Raw genomic sequence first — 21,042 nt, 5'->3', positions numbered from 1 at the left:
CTATTTGGCCTGCCTCTGGCCTTCAGCGGCAGGACCTGGCGGTATCATCGCTGAGGATACACTCAGCAGCCATCTCTACCTTCCAGCCAGGCTAAGGTGGACGTTCCGTGTTCTCACACTCTATGGGTTCGAGGTCCCTCAAGAGCTTGGAGCGCTTGCACCCTCGGGTGCGCCGCCCAGCCCCAACCTGGGACCTCAACCTAGTTTTAGCTAGACTTATGTCTCCCCCATTCGAGCCGTTCACGACTGGCCCTCTGCTATACCTGTCTTGGACGACAACTTTCCTCGTAGCTGTTACATCGGCCAGACGGGTCTCCGAGCTCGGAGCTCTTACGGGGGTTCCGCCGTACACTAGGTTTCACAAAGACAAGGTGCAGTTATGACCGCACCCGGCTTTCCTCCCTAAGGTGGTTTCGACCTTTCATGATACCCACAGCTCAACGCAATGGGCACAACCATTGCACTCCTTGGACATCTGTGGAGTGCTCGCATTTATATTGCGTTGACAGAGCCATTTCGTAAGGTGCCCCAGCTCTGTCACGGTAGCGGGCCAAAGGGAGGGCTTGCTTGTTTTCCTCTCAGAGGATCTCATCTTGGGTGATGGCGTACATCCGCACTTGTTATGATTTGGCTCATATTTCCCCAAGTCACATCATTGTACACTCTACCAGGGCTCAGGCTTCATCTGCCGCCTTGCTGGCTCGTGTTCCTACCCACGAGATCTATCGCGCAGCTCCATTGGTCCTCGGTCCATACCTTTGCTTCGCAGTATGCCCTGGTTCAACAGTCAAGAGAGGCTGTAGCCTCTGGCTCAGCAGTTTTCATTCTGCCACATTTCACTCCGACCCCACCGCCTACGTAAGGCTTGGGATTCACCTAACTGGAATGGATATGAGCAATCACTCGAAGAAGAAAAGACGGTTACTCACCTTTGTAACTGTTGTTCTTCGAGATGTGTTGCTTACATCCATTCCATACCCGCCCTCCTTCCCCACTGTCGGAGTAGCTGGCAAGAAGGAAATGAAGAGCGGGTGGGCCGGCAGGGGTATATATCAAGCGCCATGATGGCGCCACTCTAGGGGGTGACCTGCCGGCCCACTGAGTTGCTAGGGTAAAAGTTTTCCGACGAATGTGCACGCGCGGCGCGCACACCTAACTGGAATGGATGTGAGCAACACATCTCGAAGAACAACAGTTACAAAGGTGAGTAACCGTCTTTTACTCACCTTTGTAACTGTTGTTCTTCGAGTGCTTGCTCATATCCATTCCAATTAGGTGTGCGCGCACTGCGTGCACGTTCGTCGGAGACTTTTTACCCTAGCAACACTCGGTGGGCCAGCAGGTCGCCCCCTGGAGTGGCGCCGGTATGGCGCCTGATATATACCCCTGCCGGCCCACCCGCTCCTCAGTTCCTTCTTGCCGGCTACTCCAACAGTGGGGAAGGAGGGCGGGTGTGGAATGGATATGAGCAACACATCTCGAAGAAAAACAGTTACAAAGGTGAGTAACCGTCTTTTCTTCTTCGAGTGCTTGCTCATATCCATTCCAATTAGGTGACTCCCAAGCCTTACCTAGGCGGTGGGGTCGGAGCGAGACGTTGCGGACTGTAAAACCGCTGCACCAAAAGCGGCATCGTCTCTAGCTTGCTGGACCAGTGCATAGTGTGATGCGAAGGTGTGCACAGAAGACCAGGTGGCCGCACGGCAGATTTCCTGTATGGGGACATGAGCCAAAAACGCGGCCGACGAAGCCTGAGCCCTGGTAGAATGGGTGGTAAGGGCCCCCGTTGGCACGCGGGCCAAGTCATAACATGTCCTGATGCAGGACATGACCCAAGATGCGATACGCTGGGAGGAGATTGCCATGCCTCTCATGCGTTCCGCTACTGCCACAAACAATTGTGGTGAGCGTCGGAAGGGTTTAGTTCTCTCAATATAGAATGCGAGAGCCCTTCGGACATCCAAGGAATGGAGCTGTTGCTCTCTTCGGGATGAATGCGGCTTTGGGTAAAAGACTGGCAGGAAGACATCTTGGTTAATATGGAAGGTGGAGACGACCTTAGGGAGGAACGCCGGGTGCGATCGCAGCTGTACCTTGTCCTTATGGAACAACGTATACGGAGGGTCCACGGTTAGAGCCCGAAGCTCCGAGACTCGCCGAGCCGACGTGATAGCGACTAGGAAGGCCACTTTCCAGGACAGGTATAGCAGCGAGCATGTGGCAAAGGGTTCGAAGGGGGGCGCCATGAGCCTGGTCAAGACAAGGTTCAGGTCCCAAGTAGGGGTAGGCCATTTGACCTGAGGGTATAGCCGCTCCAGGCCCTTGATGAATCTTGACACCATAGGGTGGGAAAACACGGACTTGCCAGCCTTGCCTGGATGGAAGGTGGATATAGCCGCGAGATGGATGCGCAGAGAGGAGATCGCCAAGCCCTACTGCTTGAGAGACCACACGTAGTCCAGAATGGTGGGGACTAGCACGGAGAGTGGGTCATGGCCGTGCTGGTTGCACCAGCAGCAGAAGCATTTCCATTTCGCTAGGTAGGTTGAACGCGTGGAAGGCTTCCTGCTGCCCAACAACACTTGTTGTACTGCATCAGAACAGCGCAACTCGGACTGGCTTAACCAGCCAGGAGCCATGCAGACAGATGGAGGGACTGTAGATCCGGATGGCACATCCTGCTGAAGTCCTGTGTGATCAGATCTGGCCAAGGAGGTAGGGCAATTGGATTCGCCAGGGACAGATCGAGCAGCATGGTGTTCCAAGGCTGCCGCGGCCAAGCCAGAGCAATCAGGATGAGGCGGGCCTTGTCTCTACGGACCTTGATCAGGACTCGGTGGATGAGAAGGAAGGGTGGAAAGGCGTAGCAAAGACATCCTGTCCACAGAATGAGGAACGCGTCCGACAGGGAGCCCGGGGAGCGACCCTGTAGAGAGCAGAACACCTGGCATTTCCTGTTCGATCTGGAGGCGAACAGATCTATCTGGGGAAACCTCCACCTCTGGAAAACGACATAGAGGACGTCCGGACGGACGGACCATTTGTGGGACTGAAAGGATCTGCTCAGGTGATCCGCAAGGGTGTTCCACACTCCCGGGAGAAAGGAGGCCATTAGATGAATAGCGTGGGCTATGCAAAAGTCCCACAGACGTATTGCTTCCTGACACAGCGGGGAGGACCGGATCCCGCCCTGCTTGTTGATGTAATACATGGCCGTTGTGTTGTCCGTGAATACTGCGACACAACGGCCGTGCAAATGGCGTTGGAATGTCTGGCATGCTAGGCGAACTGCCCGCAGCTCCCGCACATTGATGTGAAGAGTCAACTCTCTCTGTGACCATAGACCCTGTGTACGCAGGGTCCACAGGTGCGCACCCCAGCCCAGCGATGACGCGTCCGTCATCAAGGACACTGAGGGCTGAGGGGCGTGAAACGGTAGGCCCGCACACGCTTGGGAGGGCATTGTCCACCAGCCTAGGGAACCAAGAACATTCGGTGGAATCATTACGATTGTGTCTATGGCGTCCCTGCCCGGTCAAGAGACCGACGCGAGCCAGGTCTGCAGCGGGCGCATGCAGAGTCTTGCATACTTGGTGACGAAGGTGCATGCGGCCATGTGTCCCAGGAGAACGAGGCACGTTCGAGCAGACGTGGTCGGGAAGGCCTGTAGGCTTGTGACCATGGACACTATGGCTTGGAATCAGTGCCGGGGAGGCTGGCCGTCGCAAGGTTGGAGTCCAGCACTGCCCTGATGAACTCTATGCTCTGCGTAGGCACCAGAGTGGACTTGTCCGGGTTGATGGTCAAGCGTAGACTCGCAAACAGCTCTGTGATGATGGTGATGTGCCCGGTCACCTGCGCCTCCGATGTGCCTCGAATGAGCCAGTCGTCGAGGTAAGGGAAGACATGGATACGACGACGGCGCAGGGCAGCAGCGACGACTGCCATACACTTGGTGAACACCCGGGGGGATGAAGAGAGCCCAAAGAGGAGGACCGTGAACTGGTAGTGGTCCAGATTTACCACAAAGCGAAGATACCGCCTGTGCGGGGGAAAGATCGCAATGTGGAAGTATGCGTCCTTCATGTCGAGAGCGGCGTACCAATCTCCGGGATCCAGGGAGGGAATGATGGTTCCTAAGGTTACCATGCGGAACTTTAACTTTTTGATGAATTTGTTCAGGCCTCGCAGGTCCAGGATGGGTCGAAGGCCCCCTTTTGACTTGGGGATTAAGAAGTACCGGGAATAAAACCCCTTGCCCCTTAGCTCCCTTGGCACCTCCTCTATAGCTCCAATGAGCAGGAGCGTGCGAACCTCCTGGACGATAAGTTGCTCGTGAGGAGGGAGGATGGGAGGAGGGTGGAGAAATAAACTGAAGATGGTAACCAAACTGCACCGTGCGCAGGACCCAACGATCCAAAGTTAGCTGGGACCATGACGGCAGGAAGGGGCAGAGGCGGTTGAGGAAATGAAGTGGATCCAGGGAAGGGATTGGTAAGCTGCTCTCGGGCGCACCTTCAAAAGTTCGCCTTGGGTCCCTGCGGTGGCTTGTTGGACCCGGAAGTGTTACCCCTTTGAGGACCTGGCTGACGTCTATGGTTCGGCCGGCCTCGCCTCCAGTTGAAATCTTGTCTGGGGCGAGGCGGGGGGTAAGTGCGCTGATGGTAGGGGCGGAATGGCCTTCTCTGAGTCTGGGGCGTGTGCATTCCCAGTGAACGCATGATGACCCGGTTATCCTTCAGGCTCTGTAGCCTGGGATCCGTCTTCTCAGAGAAAAGGCCCTGCCCATCGAATGGCAGGTCCTGAATCGTGTACTGTAGCTCCGGCGGTAGTCTGGAAGACTGCAGCCAAGATATACGGCGCATGGCTATGCCCGATGCCAGTGTTCTTGCTGCCGAATCTGCGGCATCTAAGGACGCTTGTAGCGAGGTCCTGGCGACCCTCCTGCCCTCTTCCAGGAGAGATGAAAATTCCTGGCGTGAGTCCTGGGGAAGCAGCTCCGTAAATTTGCCGACAGCCTCCCAGGGGTTGTGGCTGTAACGGCTCAGGAGGGCTTGCTGATTCGCCACACGGAGCTGAAGGCCTCCCGCGGAATAAACCTTGCGGCCCAGCAAGTCCATGCGCCTGGCTTCCCTGGATTTTGGCGCAGGAGCTTGTTGGCCGTGGCGTTCCCGCTCATTGACTGATTGTACCACCAAGGAGCAGGGAGCGGGGTGTACATAGAGGTACTCATACCCCTTGGATGGTACCATATATTTCCTTTCCACTCCGCGGGCAGTGGGTGGAATGGAGGCCGGAGACTGCCAGATGGTGTCCGCCTTTGCCTGGACCAACTTGATGAAGGGGAGGGCTACCCTGGTCGGTGCCTCCGCAGAGAGGATGCTTACCACCGGGTCCTCCACTTCCGGGATTTCCTCGACAGGAAGGTTTATGTTCTGGGCAACTCGCCTCAGAAGATCCTGGTGTGCCCGGAGATCAATCGGCGGGGGCCCTGATGAAGATGTGCCCGCTACCGCCTCATCTGGGGACGAGAAAGAAGACACCCCAGGGAGGAGTGGTTCCTGAATGGAAGCCTCGTCCAGAGGGACCTGCACTTCCAGGGCATCCTGCTGCACCAGGGGATCCGCAGGGTCTTCCTCCATACCTGGGGGGGGGGGGTCGACTGACTGTGGCCTCTGGTGCATGATGCTCCGATTGGCCAGAGCGAGCGGGGCCCGAAGGTTCGCCCTGGGCTTGGTGGTATGCCCAGGGCGTCCAAAAGGACCATTGTGGTGGTCCCTGGTCCTGGCGGGCCTGCACATCCGAACCCCCGTAAGAGGCACTGTCCATCCGGGAAGAAGCGGACGAGTGCCTTGAAGGCCATGGAGGAGCCGTCGATGACTGCGTCAGGCCTCTGCGCATCCCGACGTCGCTGTGCGGTGTCAGCGAGCGGTAGTGGTAGTCATGGCGGTACCTCGATCTGGACCGGGACCTGCTACCAGCTCGGTGCCGGGAGGTCAACCGGTGCCATACGCTGTCGTGCCGGGATCGGCTGCGGTAGGAACGTCGGTGCCACGATCTAGACCTGTGCCGAGAGTAATACGACGGTGACCGGGATCTTGAACGGTGCCGTGAGTACGACCGGTGCCACAGGTAGCGGTCCCGGGACTGTGAGCGGCGTCTGGATCTCGAGCGGCTACGCTGCAAGTGGTCCCTCAATCTGGAATGGGACCGATGCCCAGTAGTGCCCGGCGAATGCGGCCACACCATGGCGGGCTTGCCCATCGATTGGAGAACCCGCAGCGACGGTGCCGGGGGTTGGGGCAGCTCGGGCTCTGTCAGGGCGATGATGTCGCGTGCAACGGAGAAGGTCTCTGGCGTGGAGGGCGTGACAAGCTCAACCCCTGTTCTCACTGGGGAGCTGAGAGGCACTGGACTCAACGGTCCCTGAGGAGCCGGAGTCAACGGTGCGACGACGCTCGGTACCGCGGTGGATGACGGTGCCGGGCGGTCAGATTTTGAGCCACGCTCTGACTGCGGTGCAGTTGTAGGTACCGCAGGAACCCTGTGCTTCTTGCTCCTCGGGGAGAGGGAGCAGTGCCGGCTAGGGTGCTGGGCCGGTGCCGAGCGGTAAGTTGAAGCCTTTGCCGGCGCCGGGCGGTCCGGAGCAGAGGTGACACTTGGCCCCGGTGCCGGAGTCGGTGCCGACGGTGGGGGAGTCAGCGCTGCCTCCATCAGGATCTGCTTCAGGCAACTGTCCCACTCCTTCGTTCGGGGCTTGAACGCCTTGCAGATCCGGCACTTGTCCGCAAGGTGGGACTCGCCTAGGCACCTCAGACAGGAGTCGTGTGGATCTCCTGTGGGCATCGGCCGATGACAGGCCGCACAAGGCTTAAAGCCAGGTGAACCGGGCATGGGCCCCGGCACCGCGGGGAGGAAAAGGGGCGAACCCCCGATCCTCTGTATAACTATTTACAACTACACTTAACTAACTTTATAACTACAACTATTACTATAATTACAGAACTATATACACTATACCGTAGAAGAGTGAAACGCTAGGGAGGTGGAGAACGGCTAGCCGTGCTCCACAGTTCCAACGACCGACACGGGCGGTATATATCAGGCGCCATACCGGCGCCACTCCAGGGGGCGACCTGCTGGCCCACCGAGTGTTGCTAGGGTAAAAAGTCTCCGACGAATGTGCACGCAGCGCGCGCACACCTAATTGGAATGGATATGAGCAAGCACTCAAAGAAGAAATCTATCTTCCATCAACATCAAAGCCATTCAGACCACTAGGACTCACTAGGGTCTTCAGGGGTTCAACTACCATCATTTCCAGCCTCTCTTCTTCATCCCCCCAGCATCCCCACCTAAGCAGGAACTGAAATCCCAGGCCTGGTCTAGACTAGAAAATTAAATCAGCTTAACTACATCACTCAGGGTGTGAAAAATCCACACCTTTAAGCAATGCAGTTAAGCTGACCCAAGTCCCCATAAAAAGTGACAAAGAGTCAAGTCCCTGTGTGGACAGTGCTAGGTCAATGGATGAATGTTGACCTAGCTACTCATTCTTGGGGAGGTGGATTACTTGCACCAACAGGAGAACCCCTCCTGTCAGCATAGAGTGTCTGTGCCGCTGCAGCGTTTCAGGTGTAGACAAGCTGCACACAGAGAAGTGATAGATTTTGAGACATAACTCTCAATCCCAGAGCAGCACATGCAGGAAATTCCAGAGAACACAGCTTAGAACTGGGCTTGCCAGGACATCTGCTCAGGAGGCTATATCAGGACAAAGTCATCTTTCAGCACTGGGGGTACTATCTAGTTAGGCAGCGGAACATACAAAGAGAGGTAGATTGGTCCAGTGGCTTGGACACTGGCTTCAGAGGCCTGAGTTCTACACCCGCCTCTACTGAGTGACCTTGGCAAGTGGCTTCACCCCCTCCCACCCTTTATCTGTCTTAGCTATTTAGTCTGCAAGCTCTTCCCATGTGTTTTTTTAGTGGGGTCTTGACCTCAGGACTTCTGGAATATAAATCAAAACCATACAGGCATCTAGGGTCTTCTGCAAAGATTAGCTCCAAGCCTGGGTAAGAGGGGTGACCGGAAAAACTGGGTGGAAGCTGGCAACAGCCCTCTTTGTAATCAACAGCCCCCCATTGACATTCCAGCAAAGATATTATGGTTCTAGCAGCCACATAGATATCTAGAGACACAGTAAAGTGCTGATGGGACAAAGTCTCTGGCCAAGAAAGGTCAAAGGCAGCTTGGCTCATTTGTGTCACTCTAAAGAGATACAAGGTGGGTGAGGTAATAACTTTTATTGGACCAATAAATCAGAATAAAACCATAAAACAAAAGTGGTCCAATAAAGAGACAAGGTGGATGAGGTAATATCTTCTAATATTCTGGGACTGACGCAGCTACAAAACTGCATACTCTAAAGAGAAGTACTTTTATGCTGAAACTCAGGAACCTTCTTTTCTTTCATCCTGCAGGACCCTCAACGGTGGGTCAGGAGCTCCCAGGCTGCAAATCCTGGCTCCATTTCTGACTCACTGTAGGATCCTGGGTGAGACTTACCACCTGTCTGCCTCAGTTTCCCATATGCTCCCTGTTGATGTCTGTAGGACACACAGCTCATTTGGATGGAAGGTGCCAGACAGAACTGCAAACACTCCCCATTCCTGGCAGGGGCTGTGGAAGTTAGTTACTGACTGTGTGGGGCTCTGAACAAGGGAAGTGCTATATCAGCAGGATCATTTCCGTATCTTTTAACATGAGCTTGACCCAGAGATCCTGAGTAAAGAATCTTTAAACCTGCAGCCCCTCTGGCCTTGATCCGCTCCCCAGACATCTCCCTCCCTCCCCTTTACCTTGTCTTTAGATTTCTTATCTCTCCAGACATCTATGAGGTTTTTGCCATCCAGACGAGTGCCCCTGTACTTGTCATCATTCTGGTATTCCACATCGCTGGTGTTCTTTGGGAACATGTATTTCCGGCCACCTCCCATGATCACCTAGAGCAGGGCACAAAAAAGAACCCAGTTTCCATTCAGCCACACCAGAGTATTGCAGAGATCAAGCATGTTAACCAAAGGGTTAAACAGACACCAGTTTTCAGGCTCTGCTGTTCCTCAGCATGTGGACAGAGACATGCTTGCAGTCTCACTGGGATGCAGCATAGTCTAGTGGAGGGATCAGGAGGCCAAGAACTCTTGGGACAGAATTCCAGCTCTGTGACTCGGAGCAAGTCACTTCAACTCCCTGCACGTCAGTTTCCCCCATCTATAAAATGGGGCTGATGATACTGGCTTACTTCTCAGGATGGGGAGGGATAGCTCAGTGGTTTGTGCATTGGCCTGCTAAACCCAAGGTTGTGAGTTCAATCCCTGAGGGGGCCATTTGGGAATTGGTCCTGCTTTGAGCAGGGGAGCAGATGACCTCTTGAGGTCCCTTCCAACCCTAATAATAATCTGATCCTATGGAGGGTGTGAGGCTTCATCAGTTACTGGGCTAGACCTCAGCGTAGCACTACAATTGGTTTACAGCAACTGAGAGTCTGCCCCTATCTATGGTATGTTAATCAGAGTGCCTCAGACTCCCACAGTCAACAGGATTAAGATGCTGCTAAAATGCCCTCTGCTGTCATGTGACTTTTACAGCCCTTGGGACTTAACACTCACAGATGCAATTGTTGAAATAGAATATCAGGGTTGGAAGGGACCTCAGGAGGTCATCTGGACCAATCCCTCAGACCCCTAAATGACCCCCTTAAGGATTGAACTCACAACTCTGGGTTTACTAAGCCAATGCTCAAACCACTGAGCTGTCTGTCCCTCCCCCCAAGCAGGGCAAGTACTGATTTTGCCCCAGATCTCTGAGTGGTCCCTTAAGGGTTGAACTCACAACCCTGGGTTTAGCAGGCCAATGCTCAAACCACTGAGCTGTTCCTTACAGTAGTAATAGTAACAGACGCTTGCCCAGCGGGCGCAGGCAGGCAGAACAGAAAAATGCCCCAAACCACTGTCTGCAGATTAGCCGGAGTTACAAAGTACCTTCCTCTCCTCAGCAGGCCCAGTCCTTTTAAGCCTTGGAGACACAGGTTCGGGCAAGGCAGATCATTACCGGTAGCACAGGGTCAGGCTATTCCTTTCCCCAGTCCCTCCCTTGTGCTTGTTTTCCTTCCCTTCTGACGAGGGAGTGCAGCCTTCCTTCCTGGGAGGGTTCGGTGTCTTGCTGCACCCAGCGTACTGGCAGCTTCCCTGCTTCTCTCACTCTGTTATCCCTGTGGTTCTCTCTCCTCAGTGGATTGAGAGAGGCCTTTTAACCCCCTGGGACTAATTACTACCCTCTCCCCCGCACCCTTTGTAACTGTTTGTCCTGGGTTTACCACACCAGCGAAGTGTGATGGCAGCTGGTCTCTTTCTCTCTACCATTCTTGCAAAAATAATCATTAGAGGAATGGATAATCAGCGAATCCGTCTGTCCAAGCTCTGCCACAGGAAAGCAAGCCCCAGGATTTTCCTGGCTGGTAGGGAAGGCTGAATCATAAGCCTACACTTTAGCCTTCTGAATATTTAAGTATTTGGACTGACTGGTCCGAATGGCCCTTGTAGTCAATGAATTCCTGACGTGAATGCAGACAGACCAGCACTAGCTAGTGAACCTGGTAACCTGGCCCAGAGCACCCAACTCACCACGATCTCCAGCTGTTACTCACAGGACACCAGGGTCACTTACAGTGACCACAGCTAGGGTGACCAGCTGTCCCAATTTTATAGGGACAGTCCCAATATTTAGGGCTGTGTCTTATATAGGTGCCAATTACCTCCCACCCCCGTCCCGATTTTTCACCCTTGCTATCTGGTCACCCGAAGCACAGCAGATTCTTGTCGCAAGGTGCCAACCAGCTGTGGCCTGAAATGGGGATATAGCTCATTGCAAAGCTTGGGCTTTATTAGAAATTATTCCTGGACTCTATGGCAGCAGAAGTGGCAGAAGAACACGGAGCACCGCTGGCTCGAGCAAATGCAGGCTGCAAAGCCCCATTGCTGCTCTCTATCAGCCACGGCTAGGAATAGCATGTGCTGCCTGCCGTCGCAGTAGCCTGTTCTCGTTCCCATCCCACGGGTCCCAAAGGGAGGAGAGGGCATCACAAATGGACACACCCTCAAGCAATATCCATCCCTGCATGGCATGTCCCTCAGTGCCCACACACAGCTTACGCCTGTGGTGCTGCTGCCATAGCGCTGGGAGGCCTAACCACTGCAGGCCCAGCCTTGCGCAAACAGGCATCGCCTGCCTCAGGGTGCCCAAGGGACACTGTCTGCTTATGAAAGGGGCACTCATGGCACTGAGCAGGAGTATTCGGGAAAGGGACCATATTTGTTTTTGTTTCTCTTGTGTATTTGGATTATTTTTAAATGACTATTTTAAAATGGAAGAGGAACAGCCAAGGAGGGGGCAGGAAAATAATCCACTGGCCTGGACAGATCCTGGTGTCCTCCTGACAAGGTGGACACATTCTGTAGCACCTGGTCGGGGGACAAGAAGTGCCCCACCCGGGATGCACAGACGCAGCTGAAAGCAGAACTGAGCCTAGTCTGTTAAAGACACCGGGTGAGAGCTGGCTCCAATGGTGAGAGCAGAGCCCTGGGCCAGCCCAGCTGGGTTCCATCCTCATTCTGCCCCAGGCCTGCTGCCAGAGTGGGGGTCTTCAGCAAGTCTCTTAGGGCCAGATTTGCAAAGCAGACCAGGGTAGTCCTGAATCCTGGCCAAACCACAACCCTGGCTCACTCTCCTCCTTCACTGTTCGGAGGAGAAAGGCTGGATTTGGTTCTGAACTACAGCCAATGGGAGCTGCAGGAGCGGCACTTGTGAGTGTGGGCGGCACACGGAGCCTCCTGCCCCCTCCCATCCCTGCAGGGACATCCCAGCTGCTTCCCGGAGCAATGCAAGGCCAGGGCAGGCAGGAGCCTGTCTTAGCCCCACTGCGCTGCCGACCAGGAGCCGCCCATAGTAAACACCTCCCAGCTGAAGCCTGCATCCCAATCCCCTGCCCCAGCCCTGAGCCCCCTCCAGCATCCAAACTCCCTTACAGAGCTAGCACCCCATGCCCACTCCTGGACCCCTGTGCCTAGGCTCAGCCTGGAGCCCCCTCCTCCAAATCCCTTGGCCCCACCCCCCAGCCCAGAGCCCACACGCCCTCCCACACTGGTGACAGTAAGTGACGGTGGGGGAGAGCAAGCAAAGGAGGGAGAGGGGATGGAGTGAGCAGGTCAGGGCCTCGGAAAAGGGGCGGAGCAAGGGCAGGGGCCTCGGGGAAGGGCAGGGGATGGGGCAGGGGGGTTTTGGTTTATATGATTAGACAGTTGGCAACCCTATTTAGAGCTGAGCAAGTCCTGGAAGCAGAGCAGAGGGGACATGAGCCTCTGGAAGTGGGGCGAGGCCAGGCAGGACCCCTGGGGGCAGTCCGGCTCCAGGAGCACTAGCTGCATGGTACCAACTAGATCAATGCTAGCTCAGAGCCCAGAGGACAGCAGGGGGAGGGACCTCCCACCTGGTACCCTGGTACCCCTCAAACACTCCCACTGGTACTGCTGCAGCTACGCTGCAGTTGTTACTTGACCTAGCTTGCATACGTCTACACATGCTGCAATCACACCTCCCAAATGCAGTGCACAGACGGACTCACAGCATGGTGTTGTCAGGGACTCTAACCCAGATGGCAAAGTTTGTTGTCTGACCGCGAGAGAGACAGGCAACACCAGCAAGGTTTGATTAAAAGCTTTTTATTGATAAGTGCACGCATTAATAGAGAGCAGCTTGTTTTTAGAGAGAACCAGCCTGCTTTTTACATTTTAGTATAAGCCTATATAGACAGTTTTATTGCGTTATAAATTATTTACTGGAGCAACCCACCCCCTTTTTTTAACAACTAGAAACTAGACACCTTTAGTATACATGCATGCCTAAAGTTAGAAATGTAGGGGAGTTAAAAACAAACAAAGAACAAAACCAGGGAGTGAAAACAAGGAGGCTGGGAAACTAGGGCATTTATTAGTTTTTTGAAGGAGCTACCCTAACACAGCACATTTGGTACTATGCCAGGAATGCAGCTTTTTTTTTTATTTTATTTTTTTTAGCGCTTGTGAGACATGCTGCTGCTTTTTAGTGTTTTTTACTTAGGAATTACCCACAAACCTTTGTTAGCCTGACTTTGGTTAGGCTGGCATACCTGGTTGTGTTTGCAATATTTTTATTTAGGCCTAACAGTGTCCTCCCCCTGCCCTCATCAGATGACAACAGCATCTGCACAGAGACAAAGGGCCTAAGTCTCCTCTCACTCCTGGTGAGTCTCAGGCATGTCTCCACTAAATGAAGGGATTCACACTGGTGTTGATGCTGGAGATGGGGCCAACCCTCCCAGGGATGTGAAGGGTAACAAGAAGGGTTTCTACAGGTATGTTTGCAACAAGAAGGTCAGAGAAAGCGTGGGACCGTTACCGAATGGGGAAGACAACAGTGACAGTGAAAGCTCAAGCACTCAATGCTTTTTTTGCCTCAGTTTTCACAGACGTCAGTTCCCAGACAGCTGCCCTGGGCAGCACAGTATGGGGAGGAGGTGAGCAGCCCTCAGTGGTGAAAGAACAGGTTAAGGCAGTGGTCCTCAACGTGGCGCCTGCCGAGGCATTTATGTGCACCCGCATAGTGCCCAGCAAGGGAGAGAAGCCGTCGCCCCGCGCCTGCCAGGGACTGAGAACTCGGGGGCTGCAGGCACCGGTGTTCTCTGTCCAGAAGCGTAGCTGGTGGGATTCAGCGGAAGCAGCCGCTTCATGGCAGGCTGGCAGGTGTGGAAGCGGTGCCTGCTGGCCGGCGTTGCCCTCCAGACAACCAGAGGAGCTGTGGGGTGGCAGGCCGGCATGGAAGCCACACCTGCCCGCCAGCGCTGCTCACCACACAGCCAGAGGAGCTGTGGGGTGGCAGGCCGGCATGGAAGCCACACCTGCCCACCAGCGCTGCCCACCACACCACCGGGGGAGCCGCGGGGCAGCAGGCCGGCATGGAAGCTGCACCTGCTGGCCGGTGCAGGCACAGCCAAGCACTGGGACAGGAGCTGGGGACAGGTGGCAGCGCAAGAGGGAAGGTGAGCGGGGGGGGCAGAGTCTGGTCTGGGGGCGTGGCCAGAGGGTGAGCGGGGGGGGGCACCTTTTTTATGTTTTTTGCTCCCCCTACGCTGAAAACCTGGCTACGCCACTGTCTCTGTCCCTGGCAGATGTGGGGCTGTGGCTTCTCTCTGGCTTCTCCAGGGCTGCAGGCGCTGGTGTTCTCGGTCCCCGGCAGGCCCGGGGTCGCGGCTTAAGCTGGAGAGAAACCACGGCCCCACGCCTGCTGGGAACAGAGAACTCCGGGGCTGCAGGCTTCATTCTATGTTAAAGTAAGAATAATAAATATATTTGGACCAGCAGTTCAACAATGTTTTACTTTTTTAAAATAAGTAAGAGGAAAACTGTTTATGATATTTATTTTGTAAAAAACCCTTAATTTTTCTTACAGGTAGATAAAAAAGAGCAAATTCACATGGTAAGGTGAAAGAGTAATTGCTGAATAATTTAATTAATACCTTTTACACGTAAAATTACCCTTTTTATCTTATGGATTCATATATAATGTAATATTAAATATGATGTTTTTCATATTATTTAATGTACAAATACAAAATAAGCTTTGAAAAATTGTTGGTGCCGGCCCCACTCTTCTGAAAACATGAATGTGCTACTGGCCACAAAAAGGTTGAGGACCACTGGGCTGAGGACTATTTAGAAAACCTGAACGAGCCCAAGTCCATGGGGCCAGATGTGCTGCATCCGAGGGTGCTGAGGGAGTTGGCTGATGTGATTGCAGAGCCAGCGACCATTATCTTTGAAAACTCGTGGTGATCGGGGGAGGGCTCAGACAATTGGAAAAAGGCTAATGTAGTGCCCATCTTTAAAAAAGGGAAGAAGGAGAATCCGGGGAACTACAGACCAGTCAGCCTCACCTCAGTCCCTGGAAAAATCATGGAACAGGTCCTCAAGGAATCCATTTTGAAGTACTTGGAGGAGAGGAAGGTGATCAGGAACAGTCAGCATGGATTCACCAAGGGCAAGTCATGCCTGACTAACCTACTTGCCTTCTATGACAAGATAACTGCCTCTGTGGATATGGGGAAAGCAGTGGACATGATATATCTTGACTTTAGCAAAGTTTTTGATACGGTCTCCCACAGTGTTCTTGCAGCAAGTTAAAAAAAGTGTGGATTGGATGAATGGACTATAAGTGGATAGAAAGCTGGCTAAATCGTCAGACTCAACAAGTAGTGATCAACAGCTTGATGTCTAGTTGGCAGCCGGTATCAAGAGGAGTGCACTAGAGGTTGGTCCTAGGGCCAGTTTTGTTCAACATCTTCATTAATGATCTGGATCAGAGGTGGGTAAACTACGGTCCGCGGGACCCTCCTGCCTGGCCTCTGAGCTCCTGGTCCAGGAGGCTGCTCCCGGCCCCTCCCCCACTGTTCCCCTTCCCCCGCAGCCTCAGCTCACCCCACAGCCAGCGCAATGCTCTGGGTAGCAGGGCTCTAAGCTCCTAACCCAGACACCCGGCTTGACCCACTGTTCTGTGCTGCGTGGCAGTGATGGCGTGGCTGGCTCCAGCTGGGCAGTAGCGCCGCCAGCCACTGGTGCTCCAGGCAGCGCGGTAAGGGGGCAGGGAGTGGGGGTTGGATAGAGGGCAGGGGAATTCGGGGTGGTGGTCAGGGGGTGGCAGTGTGGATAGGGGTCAGGACAGTCAGCAGGCAGGGAACAGGGTGTCGAATGGGGGCAGGGGTCCCGAGGGGCAGTCAGGAAGGAGGGGGGGGCAGTCAGGGGTTCCGAGGGCAGTCAGGCAACGGGGGGGTTGGATGGGGCAGGAGTCCCAGGGGAGTGGAGGGGGGGGAGCAGGCCACAACCCCCTCCCCTAACCGGCCCTCCATACAATTTCCAAAACCCGATGCGGCCCTCGGACCAAAAAAAGTTTGCCCACCTCTGATCTGGATGATGGGATGGACTGCACCCTCAACAAGTTTGCAGAGGACACTAAGCTGGGGGGTAGGGATAGGGTCCACAGTGACCTAGACAAATTGGAGGATTGGGCTAAAAGAAACCTGATGAGCTTCAACAAGGACAAGTGCAGAGTCCTGCACTTAGGATGGAAGAATCCCATGCACTGCTACAGGCTGGGGAGTGACTGGCTCATTGGCAGTTCTGTAGAAAAGGACCTGGGGATTACAGTGCACAAGAAGCTGGATATGAATCAACAGTGTGCCCTCATTGCCAAGATGGCTAACAGCATATTAGGCTACATTGGTACAGCATTGCTGGCAGATTGAGGGAAGTGATTATTCCCCTCTTTTCAGCACTGGTGAGGCCATATCTGGAGTACTGCATCCAGTTTTGGGCCCCCACTACAGAAAGGATGTGGACAAATTGGAGAGAGGCCAGCGGAGGACAACGGAGAAATGAGTAGGGGGCTGGGACACATGATTTATGAGGAGAGGCTGAGGGAACTGGGGTTATTTAGTCTACAGAAGAGAAGGGGGGGGGGTTTAATAGCAGCCTTCAACTACCTGAATGAGGTTTCCATAGAGGCTGGAGCTCGGCTGTTCTCAGTGGTGACAGATCAAGAAGCAATGGTCTCAAGTTGCAGTGGGGCAGGTCTAGGTTGGATATTAGGAAACAATATTCACTAGAAGGGTGGTGAAGCACTGGAATGGGTTCCCTAGGGAGGTGGTGGAATCTCCTTCCTTAGAGGTTTTCAAGGTCAGGCTTGACAAAGCCCTGGCTGGGATGATTTAGTTGGGAACTGGTCCTGCTTTGAGTAAGGGGTTGGACTAGATACCTCCTGAGGTCCCTTCCAACCCTGATCTTCTATGATTCTATGGGCCCAGAGCAGAGCCTTAGTTCTGAATAGGTCTGACTGGCGAGCGCCTCAGACCCCGAATCCAATGCTGCACCTGAGCGGCATCTCTAGGCATTTGCTTTGAAGGTGTTTTTATTTGCTCATTATTATTTTTAGCCTGGGCACCGATTTCCCTTCTCAGAGGGTGACCTGTAAAGCTGCAAAATCAACAGCAAAAATATTAAGGGAAAAAAGCCTGCTGCCCTGTGTAATTATTTCCCACCCAGGCCAGAGTTAAAATAATAAAATATGTGCCTATTAAACCACTAATTAACAGGCTTGGCTGTTTGATTTGGGGTTATTCTGAAGAAAAGAGGGATACTGATTTACATATCTGGCCCCAAAGAACATTTCTGCTGGATTCCACAGCCTGGTGCTGGCAGGGGGTGGAAACTAGAAGGGCTGATTTTTTTCCTCCCCTCCCACAAGGGCTGCATTAATGAGACTGTGCCTCTGTGGCAGGTACCTGCTCTGCTACAGCTGCCCCGGCCAACTTGCTGCCTCCCTTGTAATTTTCACATCCTTTCTTTCCGTGCCCATAAGACACTTAATGACTTTGTGGCCTTGTTGGCAAAAAGCACAGTGGGCTAGACCTCTGTGGTGGCAGAGTGTGTTCTGTGGCATCAGGGAATCAATGGGCACCAGAGCATGGCCCTTTATTTCTAGTGCCAGTTGCAATCTGAAGGTCAGCCTGGGAGACAGCTTCTTATTACTCACATTTCTTTCCCCCTTCTCCTCCCAGTCTTTTGGCAACCCCGAATTACAGCCTTTCACAAGCTGTCAGGAAAGTGGTTTCTTCCAAAGAAGAAAGCTAATTCAATCCCAGACCACAAAATCTGGGACAGATCCAAGCTGCCAAGCTTTTCCAGGGGTGCTGGGATTCAGAATTTGGGTTCAGCCCCCATCTCCACTCCACTGTAATGCCAATGGGAGCATGAAACAAAATCCACAGGGACCATATGTTACTGGAAATCAGACTAATCATTCCAGGGGGCTCATTTCTTGCTTCTAACGTCTTTTTCTCTGTGGTGCAAAGAGTTCTTATGCCTGTAACACTGAGACCACCACTCGGGATAAAATTAGATTCAGCCTGAACCTCTGGCCTGAATTCAAATCTCCACCCCAGGTGGATTTATCTACGTAACTGTTACACTTCTGTTTTCTGTGTCTATGTTACATCTCAGGCCTCTGCTGCCTGAGAAGACTGGCAGCCACTTTGGGCCAGATTTGCAGAAGAGCCCAATTCCCATCTGGGTGCCTTAATGAAGTGCTAGATTTTCAAAGTTACTCAGCTCCCAGTGAAAACCACACACAACTCCCCTCTTTACTGAGAGCAATGGAAAATCTGGCCCTGTGCCTCATTCAGCGCAGGCTGGTCCAGCCGAGATTGGCCCTGTGTTCCCTCATGGACATGTTGTTATGGCTTGTTCTTGATTTTTATTGCTTTCCATCTACAATAAAGGTTAACCTGCATGAAAATATCTGGAGTAACACAGGTAAACCCAAACTTCAGCCAGAGTAGAAGACAGGTTTTGGGTTAAAAAAAAACAACAGTTTGGTAAATTTGTTTTCCCTTCAGTGTTCAGATCTCTGGACCCAGCAGGCTCAGAAAAGCAACCAAAAGGATTCAGAGAAACATCCAGAGCAGCCGGCACTGAGGTTCACCCACTGCCGGTAGTAGAGGACCATGCTGGATACCAAGAGTGTATCTGAGCAATTCTCATGGCACAAGGTGGTTCTCAAAACTCTGTTCACCAAGGAGACTCAAACACACACAGTTAAGCTTCCCATGGCACCTGGAAAAGGTGCTCTGAGCCATGCTGGGCAGCACCTAGGCATGCCCACTAGTAATTATTTGTGTAATAGCCCAGCCACAGAGCAAGACCCCACTGTGTGCACACAGAACAGAAAGATGGTCCCTGCCATACTCAAACGTGCCACAGTAACTCAGGTCTCACTTGGTCAGCCAGCCAGGCCACTGTTAGGATGGGACACTTCCCACAAAGGCTGTAGGAAGTGGTGAAAGTGAACAAGTAGGGGCCGCTCTTTGCTCCGGATCAATGCCATAGTGAGAGGCGGGTTTGTAAACAAGAGTTCGCTGACAGCAGCTTTGCACAATGTTTATCGTGGTTTCTCCTGCCTTGAACCTGGAATGCAGCTAAAATGATTAGCTGGATTTGAAGGTTTTCTGTCCAAGCCTGTGTACCCTCTGTTGAAAAGCTGTTCTGTAATTTCTTATAGACAGGTGCTACTCAATAACGCATCCTGACGCATACCTCTACACCTCATATGCGCTGGGGGACTATTTCTCCTACAGTAGAAGCACACCAGTGTCAGAAGAGGCTGTGCATTGACACTCCTACTTCTGCATGAACAGGTCTTGCATTTAGGGACACATTCTGGTTCCTGTGGAAGGGCTTGAGAGAACAGAGATCCCATGACCCCTGATGGTCAACAGACCAAGGCTTTGTCAAACCAATGTGAAGAGAGCGTTCCTAGTACATAATCATCCAATTTGGAGATGCCAGAGGCCTAGATCACTGTGGAACGAGCCAGATCCCCTCATTTCCCTGTACCCCAAGGGCAACAAAGGGGACTGATCAGTGCTCAGAATCTGAGACACAAAGCCTTGATTTGGAAGCACCAGCAATTGTCCCCAGAAGCCTCAGAGCAGCCAAATCCAGCCAGCCAGTTCTGACAGTCTTCTCACTGAGATGTTCAAGCAATGGGACAGAGAGTGTGAATCCTCCAAAAGGTGTAAGTGTCACATATGCCCCTGGCATTGGCACCAGCTGGAGGCTGTAGCTTCCTCCTTGTTCCCCTACCAACCACTTCGGAGTTGAAGCAAAAAGGCAGCCATTTTGCTAAGCCCAGTGGCAGAGACAGCCATCTTGCTGAAAAGCCAGTGCCTTTGTGATCCTGGCAGATGAGAGTGCCCAAGATCAGAGGTTGTAATGAAGTTTCTAAGTTGCTTTGATGGCCCTTGCAGCTACAGATCCCTGGCCCAGACACCCTTTATCTTGAAATACCCTATACCAGCACCCGAGCTTACAGAGCTGAAGCCCCATATCATGGGACACATCCAAGCTATGAGCCCTGCTGAGAAACAGCCCTTCTCATGCAGGTACTCCCACAGGCCTAGCTTCCAATATTCCTTTTGAGAGTAGAGGTGGCCTTCTATCCCCCCTCCAGGCAGCCCCCCGGATAGCCCACCACCCCCATCTTAGCCTTTCAGGAGAGGACCCAGGTAGCCCACACCAGCCCTCCAGGCCCCAGCATTGACATTTGCTTTATTAAGAGTCACACAGAAGGCTAGCAGATCCCCAAGAACATTCCCTTTACATCCCATTCAGTCCCTGCCATTTTCATTGTCAAAGACTCACACAATCACTTCATGCCTTTGCCCTCAGGGAAGGAGCCATTAGTCCAGGACAGGCTGGTGGATCCCAAATGCTCGCTGGGAAGCAGCAGACACCAGCTATTTACCCACGCGGAAGCAAAGCTGGACGCTCGGGGAAGGACATCGTCGTTCTGTTGATGCTCCAGAACGACTTCAGTAGGGCCCAATCCTGAAACACGCCAAACTTCTCGGGGATGGGGGGTGCCCAGCACTATGTCGAGCTGAACTCTCAGCCAACTCCTCTCCCTTGCCACAGTCCCTGATTGAGCCCAGCTTGCAATATTTGCCTCTGCTAGATGGCTGTCGGATCCCTCCTTCTGCCACACTAACTGCCTGGGACCGTGGGCCAAGAGACAGCCCCACCGGATGCCACCTTGCTGGCAATATTGCTGCCAGAGGAAGGCAAGTTGGGTAGAGCAGAGCCAGCACACAGCTTGGGGGGGACGGACGAAGGAACTCTGTGATGGGTGAATTCCACCAGGATGCAGAGCAGTGTCTGCAAAGCAGGCAGTTTTCTCAGAGCCCAGATAAGTCAGTTGATCCTGTGTTATTAATCTGAAAGTCTTTAATTGTCAGTGTTCCTTGGATTGCTGTATGGGGCCTAGTCAGGCTTCCCTTCACTCTTCTCCTGCTTCCTAAGCCATTGTGGCACACCGCATTGGGTCCGAGGGTGAGACACA

At 53.2% G+C, this 21,042-nt stretch overlaps 1 protein-coding gene across 2 annotated transcripts in view; it reads right to left on the bottom strand.

The window, feature by feature from the left end:
• Positions 1 to 21,042, bottom strand: part of ALPL (alkaline phosphatase, biomineralization associated) — a 107,049-nt gene that overhangs the window by 28,923 nt on the left and 57,084 nt on the right. For both annotated transcript variants that reach the window (XM_030537772.1, XM_030537771.1), the window contains exon 7: positions 8,862 to 9,005. In XM_030537772.1, the coding sequence (XP_030393632.1) occupies positions 8,862 to 9,005 (144 nt within the window). The remainder of the gene's footprint in view (positions 1 to 8,861; positions 9,006 to 21,042) is intronic.

The sequence above is a fragment of the Gopherus evgoodei genome, chromosome 18, assembly GCF_007399415.2.
Source record: "Gopherus evgoodei ecotype Sinaloan lineage chromosome 18, rGopEvg1_v1.p, whole genome shotgun sequence".
In the NCBI taxonomy this organism is placed as follows: domain Eukaryota; kingdom Metazoa; phylum Chordata; order Testudines; family Testudinidae; genus Gopherus; species Gopherus evgoodei.
The sequence above is the reverse complement of the archived record's forward strand: the minus strand, read 5'-3'. Positions and strand labels throughout refer to the sequence as shown.